Source organism: Arachis ipaensis, chromosome B03 (genome assembly GCF_000816755.2).
Source record: "Arachis ipaensis cultivar K30076 chromosome B03, Araip1.1, whole genome shotgun sequence".
Classification (NCBI taxonomy): Eukaryota; Viridiplantae; Streptophyta; class Magnoliopsida; order Fabales; family Fabaceae; genus Arachis; species Arachis ipaensis.
Window position 1 is genome coordinate 113,526,489 of NC_029787.2, and position 9,803 is coordinate 113,536,291.

Here is a 9,803-nt window from a genome sequence, read left to right on the forward strand (position 1 = left end):
CTCGGATTGACCCTCGCCGGATCCTCTCTCCCGGAAGGGTCTCTCCCATCGACTCCGATCCTGCCGTCACGATTGAGCCCGAACCTGGACTACGATCCGCAAGCTTCCGTGCTCCCACTGCGCCGAGTTTCCGGTCGTCGCCGCCGGAGATTTTGGGCTCAGGTTCCAGTTCCAGTTCTGTTGAAGGAGTCAACAAGAATGGCTTTGATGTGAGATTGACTTTGAGAGGGAAGAGAGGAAGTTGCATGGTTCTGGAGGTTGATTCGGGAGTTCTGAGCGCGAACTCGGAGGTTTTTGCGGATTTGGTTGGCGATTACAAGAAGGGTTTGTCGCTGAAGAATTCGAGTGAAGCACCCAAGATGTGTAGAATGGAGGTTCCTGCAGTTGAGAACTTAGGTGTTTTCAGAGACACCATCGAGCTTATGTTCGAAGATGACGATGATGTCACAAAGAAGCTCATCAAGGTTGGAGTCTATCGATCCATTGACATTTTGGAGGTTCGTTTTTGTGCCATTCAATTTCTTCTGTTTCGATATTCTCTTATGCCTTTGTCTATTGTTGCTTTGTTACGTGTTAGAAAAAACCATATACTCTACATACCTTGAAAAGGAATTAAGAACAAGGCATAAGAGTTAACACACAAAATTGAGTTTCTTCTGTCAAAACAAATTTCATATAGTTGAGACTTTAATGTTATGAGTTTTTATAGCCTTTGACATGATATTGAATAGGTTTCGGCAGGCATCATGTTCAACAAGGGGGTTTTGTCCTGTTTGAAATACCTTGAGGCTGTTCCTTGGACGGAGGAGGAAGAGGAGAAATTGAGAAGCCTCTTCACAAGATTTAAGTTTGATGATGCAACTGCAAGAGACATTCTAGCAAGACTGTACTTGCATGATTCAACGGATTCCCAATTCCTGCCAAATATAGCGCGGCAACTAGTTTGGTCTATCAGCACTTGTGAGGATGCCAATGCAAGAATTGAACTCAAGTCTCTGATGAAGGGTCTTCTGTGTAAAAGCTCGGTCTATGGGAAGAACCATCTTGACATCAGCAAGGAGGATCTCTATGCTGTTTGCCGCTCATGTCTGGCTTCACTTGTTAGCCTCTTTGAGGAGACGTCTGACACAATCCCTCCCAGAAGTTTCTTGGTAAAAAAAGATTCGAGCAAGACTTTGATTGAGCGAATCTCAAGACAAGTCGATAACATCAACTGGTTGCTAGAAATTATGCTTGATGGGCAAGTAGCAGATGACTTTGTGAATATATGGGCAGATCAGCAGCAACTTGTTGGAATGCATGAAAATGCATCCCCCATGATCAGATACGAACTCAGCCGAGTGTCGGCGATTCTGATTATTGCCATGGCTACAAGAAAACTACAATGCAGGTTGGAAGCGAGATCAGGACTTCTCCAATCATGGTTTAGGCCTATGCTGTTGGACTTTGGTTGGTTACAGAGATGCAGGAAAGGACTTGACATGAAGGCCATGGAGGAGGCTATGGGACAGACACTTCTTACGTTACCTTTGAAGCAACAACATGTGCTGTTTATGGTTTGGTTTAGGTATTTCTCAAGTCATGGCACTGAATGTCCAAATCTAAGCAAGGCATTCCAAATATGGTGGCGCAGATCATTTTTAAGAGGCTGTGAAACTTATGCCATTGAATCAAGATGAATGCATCGCCATTTGGCACCACTACATCATTTCCTACCGGAAGTAGAGTTGATATTTTATTTTCTCTCATATATTTCAAACTCAATAACATAGATAGTCGGCACCGGATTCGATAGTCCCAAAACATTTGGACCATTAAATGGTTTCAGAACAAAACATGTTTTTTAAGTTTTTTTTTAATAACTGCTAAATAGTCCTTTTTTTATTTTAATTACAAATTAACCTCATATATTTTATTTAATCATAAAAACTATTTTTTATTTTATAAATGATTATTTTATCATTAATCTATTATGTTTATTAACAATCAAAAACAAAAACAATAACGAATTAGATCTTCCATTGATCCTAATAAACTTTTTGGCCATTCCAATCGATTAAAAATCCGTGACATTCGTCCAGGACTGTGAAATCGTATTTCTTTAAAAATCAATCGATTGGATTATCAAAACAATCGATTGAATTTCAGGTTTCCCATAACTCAATCAATTGGACTACAGGTTGTTATCACAAAACAATCGATTGAAAATTGCAAGGCAGCATAGTTTTCGCAAAAATCAATCGATTGGTCATATTACCCAATCGATTGAACGATGACTAAAATGTGGGTTTTTTATAATTCAATCGATTGTTTATACTACCCAATCGATTGAATGCTTCAAAACAACCTGAGGTCTCACAATTCAATCGATTGGTTGTGTTAACCAATCGATTGAATTCATCAAAACAATATGGATTTGCCAAATTCAATCGATTGGTTGTGCTACCCAATCGATTGAAGTGTGTACTACGCCTATTTCAATTTTGTTATTGTTTTTATAAATTATTATCTTATTATTCATCTATCTTATCTTTAAAATTCTGTCTTCAATTTTTAAGGTTTTATTTTGATTTAGATATTCTTTCATATTCATTTGAAGAAATCTCATTTCTTCAAATTATAATTTACGCAAATCATAGTTCTAGATCTTGCAATTGCATATCTAAAACTTGATATTAATGGAAAGAATTGAGGCTAATCCTAATCCACTAAGAATTGCGTCCCGTCCGTTTTTTAGTTTTAGCTATATTCAGATCTTAGAACTGTGATGTCAATTTTGCATTCTTATAACATTGTCTTCTTGAGCTTATTCACTTGAGCATGTAAATGTGATTGATTGCATAAATGAATGGGACTCCAAACTTTCAGTCTTCTTTAGGGTAATTGGTTATGCATTCTCTCTTTTGGATAAATGATAATATATTCTACGTATTTGAATAGATTTGTGACTTTTGTGCCTAGGAATTGTAAGTGATGGGTAATCAATTTTATATGTCTTTTATGTACCATAGGTACCATTTACTGGATAGCACAACCAATCGATTGAATTCGACAAATCCATATTGTTTTGATGACTTCAATCGATTGGGTAATACAACCAATCTATTGAATTGTGAGACCTCAGGTTGTTTTAAAGCATTCAATCAATTGGGTAGTATAAGTAATCGATTGAATTATTAAAAACCCACATTTTAGTCATCGTGCAATCGATTGGGTAATATGACCAATCAATTGATTTTTGCGAAAACCATGCTGTCTTGCAATTTTCAATCGATTGTTTTGTGATAACAACCTGTAGTCCAATCAATTGAGTTATGGGAAACCTGAAATTCAGTCGATTGTTTTGATAATCCAATCGATTGATTTTCAAAGAAACACGATTTCACAGTCCTGGACGAACGTCACGGATCAAATATAATCTTTTAATTGATTGGAATAACCAAAAAGTTTATTACGATCAATGGAATATCTAATTCGTTATTGTTTTTGTTTTTGATTGTTAATAATCATAATAGATTAATAATAAAATAATAATTTATAAAATAAAAAATAGTTTTTATGATTAAATAAAATATATGAGGTTAATTTGTAATTAAAATTAGAAAATAACTATTTAACAATTATTAAAAAACTTAAAGAATATGTTTTGTTATGGGATTAATAATGATTAAAAAAATTTTAAAAACATATTTTGTTTTAAGACCATTTAATGGTCCAAACGTTCTGGAACCATCGAATCCTTTGCCTAGATAGTCTTAATTGGATCTTAACCGTAGTAGAACCTTTTGACTGATTGTGTTAGGAAATTCTTTTTATTATCCCTGATTATTATGTAAATGAATTTCCTATCAGATGGTCAATTATTTATTTGTTTACCTTCTATATTTGGTGAGAAGGAAAGGAAAACATTTATTTAGAAAAAATAAGTGACAATTGCTTAATACCAGCTAACGTTATCTAATTTATATCCATAGCTGTTAATTAAAAATTTATACGAGAAGTTTATCATTTAGTTGGAAGCACTTCAAATTAAACTTTAAAATGGTCTTTGAGATTGGTGTGATGCACTAAAATCATCTTTGATATTTCAATTGTACTAATTACATTTTTGAGATTGAGAAAAGTGCACCATATTAGTCTCTGGTCTATTTTCTATTAACGACGTGATGGCATGACTTGATGACGTGGATTGTAAGTGACACGTGTCACTCCATGATTTGGCCACATATAATGCTATGATGATGTGGTGATCAGTGACACGTAGCATGCTGATGTGGATGGTTGTGCCACGTGTCACAATATTATTTGGCCATTTGTGCCACGTGTTGCAACAATATTCGTCCACGTGTCGTCCATTATGTCATCATTGTAGATATACCAAATTAATCCCGCACTTTGCATTAAGTGACTCATTTTAGTCCCTGAAATTGAATGTCGTACAACCAAACTAGTCCTTTCACCCGTTTTTTCTCATTTAATTCCAGAAACTAATTTGATGCACGACATTCAATTCCAGGGACTAAAATGAGTCATTTAATGCAAAGTGAGAGACTAATTTGATGCATTTACAATGATGACATAATGAACGACACGTGAACGAATACCATTGCAACACGTGACACAAATGGACATGTGGCCAAGTAACATTGTGACACGTGGCACAACCATCCACATTAGCATGCCACGTGTCACTGGTCACCACATCATCATATCATTATATGTGGCCAAATCATGGAGTGACATGTGTCACTTAAAGTCCACGTCATCAAGCCATGTCATTATGTCATTAATGGAAAATAGGTCAGGGACTAATATAGTACACTTTTGTCAATCTTAGAGACGTAATTAGTGCAATTGGAATCTCAGAAACGATTTTAGTGCACGATGCCAATCTCAAGGACTATTTTAGAATTTAACTCGAAGTAATTTTATGAAAAAATTAAAAACAGTAAAAATAATAAAATCATATTTTATGCAAACCAAACGCCCTAACAAGTTAATCCAAGTGCTCCAAATCATCATCGTTTAATCCATTTGGGGCAAATTCATCCAATCCCATTCCATTTGAAGTATATTTGGAGACAGCAGGTCTCCCAAACATTCAAAAACTTACTCAAAAAAATTTTTTTTAAAAAAAACAAAAAACTCAACGCATTAAAGTAGAGTAACAAATTAACAATGCAAAAATATAAAATAGATAAAATAAACTAACTTTTAATCATTTTCGATAATGTTATTGTTACGTGAGTAACCTGAGATAGATAGATTAGGTTTAAAGGATTGTCTCAAGTATTAATGGGGAGGTAGGCTCCGACTTGTACATGTTCGGGAATCGTCGTCCGAGTTGTGTATTTTGGAGAATCGGGGGTGGTAGCTGGAAAAACACTCCGATGCTTAAGTTAGCAAAGGGGTAAGCAGGTTTAGAGAGTATCGAAACTTAGAGATACCTGAGGGATGTCAGAGTATTTATAGTGGTGATCTAATAACCACCGTTGGAGTAGTTCCACTTCTGAAGGTGGATAAACGTCCATTTATCTTAGGGTTGTTGAGATATTACTTCTAGAAGTGAGTTGAGAGATTTTAGGGGCAGTTACTTATTTGAATAAGTGTTATCTGCCAGCCTATCTCGAGTCCGACCTCTTTAGGGAGGAGTCTATATCGAGCCTGACTTCTTTTAGAAGAGGTCGGGTGGGTGGTAAAAGCCAATCTTTGGATTGGGCCTTTTTGGCTTATTTGGACATAGGCCATAGTGTTGGGTCAATGTATGAACAGTTATCAATAACCCAAAAGATCAAATATCACTCCATTATTTGTAATTTTTAATCGACCTGTTGACTACTTTCGTAATATCTGTTTCTTAATTCCTAAAGATTCTGTCATTTCGGTAGCATTTGTGTTTGAGGTACTGAGACAGAGACTAGGAGAGTGAGACTCAGTATCATGTTTGTTGGTTCAGAGAATGGTACTAAAATTTCTGTCTCTGTCCCTAAAATTTCAGTATTTCAGTACCTCCAAAAAGTAGAGACACAGGGGACTAAAATTTTTAGAGCTGGAGACTGAAACTTTAATAACATTTTATATCTAAAATATCCTCATTTTAATTAGTTAATTCCAATTTTACCCTTTGTACAATTATTCTTGTTTTAATTTCTGTCTCCCACTTTGCACCAAATAGAATATTGGAATTTATTTCAATCTATGTCTCTTAGTCTCTGTCTCTCAATCTCAGTCTTTCCGTCTCTGTCTCTCCACCAAACGCTACCTTCTTTTCCGTCAAGTGCTCTAAGGACCAGTTTGGCGGCACAGGATTCGGTGGTCCAGGAACCTTTGGACCACTTAGTGGTCCAAGTAAAAAACATGTTTTTGGAGTTTTTTTTATCAATTACTACGTAGTCCTTGAACTAATTTTAATTACAAATTAACCCCATATATTTTATTTAATTATAAAAATAATTTTTTATTTTATAAATTATTATTTTATCAATTATCTATTATATTTATTAACAATCAAATACAAAAATAACAACCAATTATATCCTCCATTCATCCTAATAATTCCAATTGATTAAAAAATTAACTTTGATCTCGTTACGTTCGTCCATGGCTTCCAAATCGTGTTTCCTTGAAATTCAATTGATTGGTTTACACTGTTTTTCAAAACAATCGATTAAAAGTTGTAAGGTAGAATGGTAAAAAGCTTAAACCAATCGATTGTTTATACTTTCCAATCGAATGAATGCTTCAAAACAATCGATTGTTGTTGTTACTCAATCGATTGAATTCACGAAAACAACATGAATTTGCCAAATACAATCGATTGGAAAGTGATGACATTGAAGTTTTAGCCAAATTCAATCGATTGGAAAGTGATGACATTGAAGTTTTAGCCAAATTCAATCGATTGGAAGGTGATGAAGCTGAATGTTTTGCCAATTTCAATCGATTGGTAATGGAATATCCATCTACTCAATCAATTGTTTTTTATTATACCAATAAGCTATTGAACCAACTTGGTTAAACTTGGTTACCAAAATAATTTCGTCATGTAGTATCACGGATTTAATTAATACTAATAGAAATATATTTCCTTCGTCCAAACTAGACCAAACTACAGGATCAATGATTTAAGTTAAGTGATAAAAATTGTTCTTATGTTAATACATTGATATTGGTGCAAGAAGATAATAAGATCCTGATCATCGTGATTGAAAAAAAAAATTGGATTAATGAGGATTTGTACAATCTATTTGTGATTTATGAAAGTAGAATAGAATAAATTGTGCAAAATTCTACAGAATTCTGAAAAATGAGAACATTACCAATTGATTGAGTAGATGGATATTCCATTACCAATCGATTGAATTTCAAGGAAACACGATTTGGAAGCCATGGACGAACGTAACGAGATCAAAGCTAATTTTTTAATCAATTGAAATTATTAGGATGAATGGAGGATATAATTGGTTGTTATTTTTGTATTTGATTGTTAATAAATATAATAGATAATTGATAAAATAATAATTTATAAAATAAAAAACTATTTTTATAATTAAATAAAATATATGAGGTTGATTTGTAATTAAAATTAGTTCAAAGACTACGTAGCAATTGATAAAAAAACTCCAAAAACATGTTTTCTACTTGGACCACTAAGTGGTCCAAAGGTTCCTGGACCATCGAATCCTGAGCCCAGTTTGGCTAAACTTTTTAAATAAGTTCTTTTGTAAAAGGAGTTTAAAATATAAGGACTTTTATTAATAACAACTTTTAAATAAGTTATTTTGTATTTGAAAAGTTATTATAGAAGTTCTTGTTTTAAAGTTGTGCATTAAATAAGAGTGATAAAATAGCTTTTGAAAATAGGAGAAGTCACATTTTTTAACTTCTTCAAAAGCTCTTAAATAACTTTTTAAAAAGTTAAAAGTTTATCTAAAAAACTGTACCAAACACTATTAATGTAACTTTTTATAAGTCAAAAGCTAAAATAAGTAGCTTTTGGAGTTTCGCAAACGAGATCTAAACGATAGCAAAAAAATCAATCAACTACCTGTTACGTTCTTCCTTTCTTATAAGTGCACCTCTCCAACTTTCAAAATGTTACCTAATTAAACCTGAAATACACCATAGTTTATTATAGGCATACGACCAAGCACACCACACCTATCAATTAAGTAAACTCACAACGAATAAACAAGTGATAAAAATTCTCAAGTATCCTGTTTACATAAAACACAAATACTATCATTTTGATCAATAACGCCAAATTTACTTAATCTCTCCTTAATAATAGACTCTGTCCATTAACATAAACCAGGTAAACAACTCAATTTGTGGTGGTATCAAGCCCTTCCAAATAGAACTAGTAAAACGGTAACTTGTAATATCCCCCGATAATAGTAAAACCTGCACAAAAGAGATAGTAAAATAGACTCCTGATTTATTAAATTTTCACATTAGTCGATCCTCTCTTCTATGTAATAATATGACTGACTGAAGGATCTCATGAAGTTGATTAACTAACTTCAACTCCCATTGGAACAATTATCTTCTCTATTAAAAATTTTATATCCACTCTAATTCATCCTATAACCCACCGTCTCCTATTACTTATCCACTTTATTTTGAAACCAAAAAAAGCATTGAAAAGACTAATTTCAGTATACCACATTACGGGCAATAATATTTAAAAGGGTAAAGTACTAAATTGGTCCCCTAGGTTTGGGCGTAGTTCTGTTTTGGTCCTTAAGGTTTAAAGTGTTCTATTTGAATCAAAAAAAGTTTCATTTAGCATCAATTTAGTCCCACAGTGAGGTCAAAATTAAATAATTAACAAAATGTCCTACATAACAACAGTACAAGAACAAAATCGATAATTTAGAGAACAAGTACAAGCTCCAGAGGCATAAAATCAACTATTGATACATCAATACATTTATTTATTATTTTTTTTATAATATAAATAAAATATTTTCTATAAAACTAAAGAAAATGATAAATAAATGTATTGATGCATCAATGGTTGATTTTGTGCCTCTGGAGCTTGTACTTCTTCTCCAGATTATCGATTTTGTTCTTGAACTGTTGTTATGTAGGACATTTTGTTAATTATTTAATTTTGACCTCAATGTGGGACTAAATTGATGCTAAATGAAACTTTTTTGGATTCAAATAGAACACTTTAAACCTTAAAGATCAAAACAGAATTACGCCCAAACCTAGGGGACCAATTTAATACTTTACCCTAATAACTAATTATGAGTATCCAATGAAAGGGGAATGTTTATATGCAGGCTGCAGTACACTTTTTTTTAAGCATACAGTTCGAATATAAAATCAAATCTCTAATTCTAACGAGGTCTGATAACTCTTACTCCCCCTGTCAGTAATTATATGGTTAATGAGCATGGCTGCATTGTATAGATAATTCAGAATATCTAACATAAAATGTCTTGGGTCTGACTTAATGGGTTAGCAGTACTGTTAAAATAGATATAAAAGATCCATAACATTAAGGGAGCTACTCAGATAAAAATGTCTAAAATGTCTTTTTTTAAAGATATTTTTTAGTAATTAAAATTTAACACATATAATCTAATTAAATCATATTTTTTTTATCAAAATTAGACCAAACAAATTAATTTAATCAAAAAAATAGTGAATCAAAATTTAAATCGGTCTAAATTAATATTATTTTTATAAAAAATAATTACAATATCCTTATTATAGAAAATGACTAAAATACTCTTATTATATATTTATATATATTAATTTTAAAAATCCTAAATTCTAACTCTTTACTTCTC

The 9,803-nt window shown here is 32.8% G+C and overlaps 1 protein-coding gene across 1 annotated transcript in view; it reads left to right on the plus strand.

Moving 5' to 3' along the window:
* LOC107633608 (BTB/POZ domain-containing protein At2g13690-like) overlaps nucleotides 1-3,880 on the plus strand; it is a gene marked incomplete at its 5' end in the record, with an annotated part of 5,639 nt that extends 1,759 nt beyond the window's left edge. Inside the window, 3 exons of the mRNA XM_016337215.2 lie at nucleotides 1-497; nucleotides 732-1,772; nucleotides 3,750-3,880. Coding sequence (XP_016192701.2) covers nucleotides 1-497; nucleotides 732-1,679 — 1,445 coding nt within the window. The remainder of the gene's footprint in view (nucleotides 498-731; nucleotides 1,773-3,749) is intronic.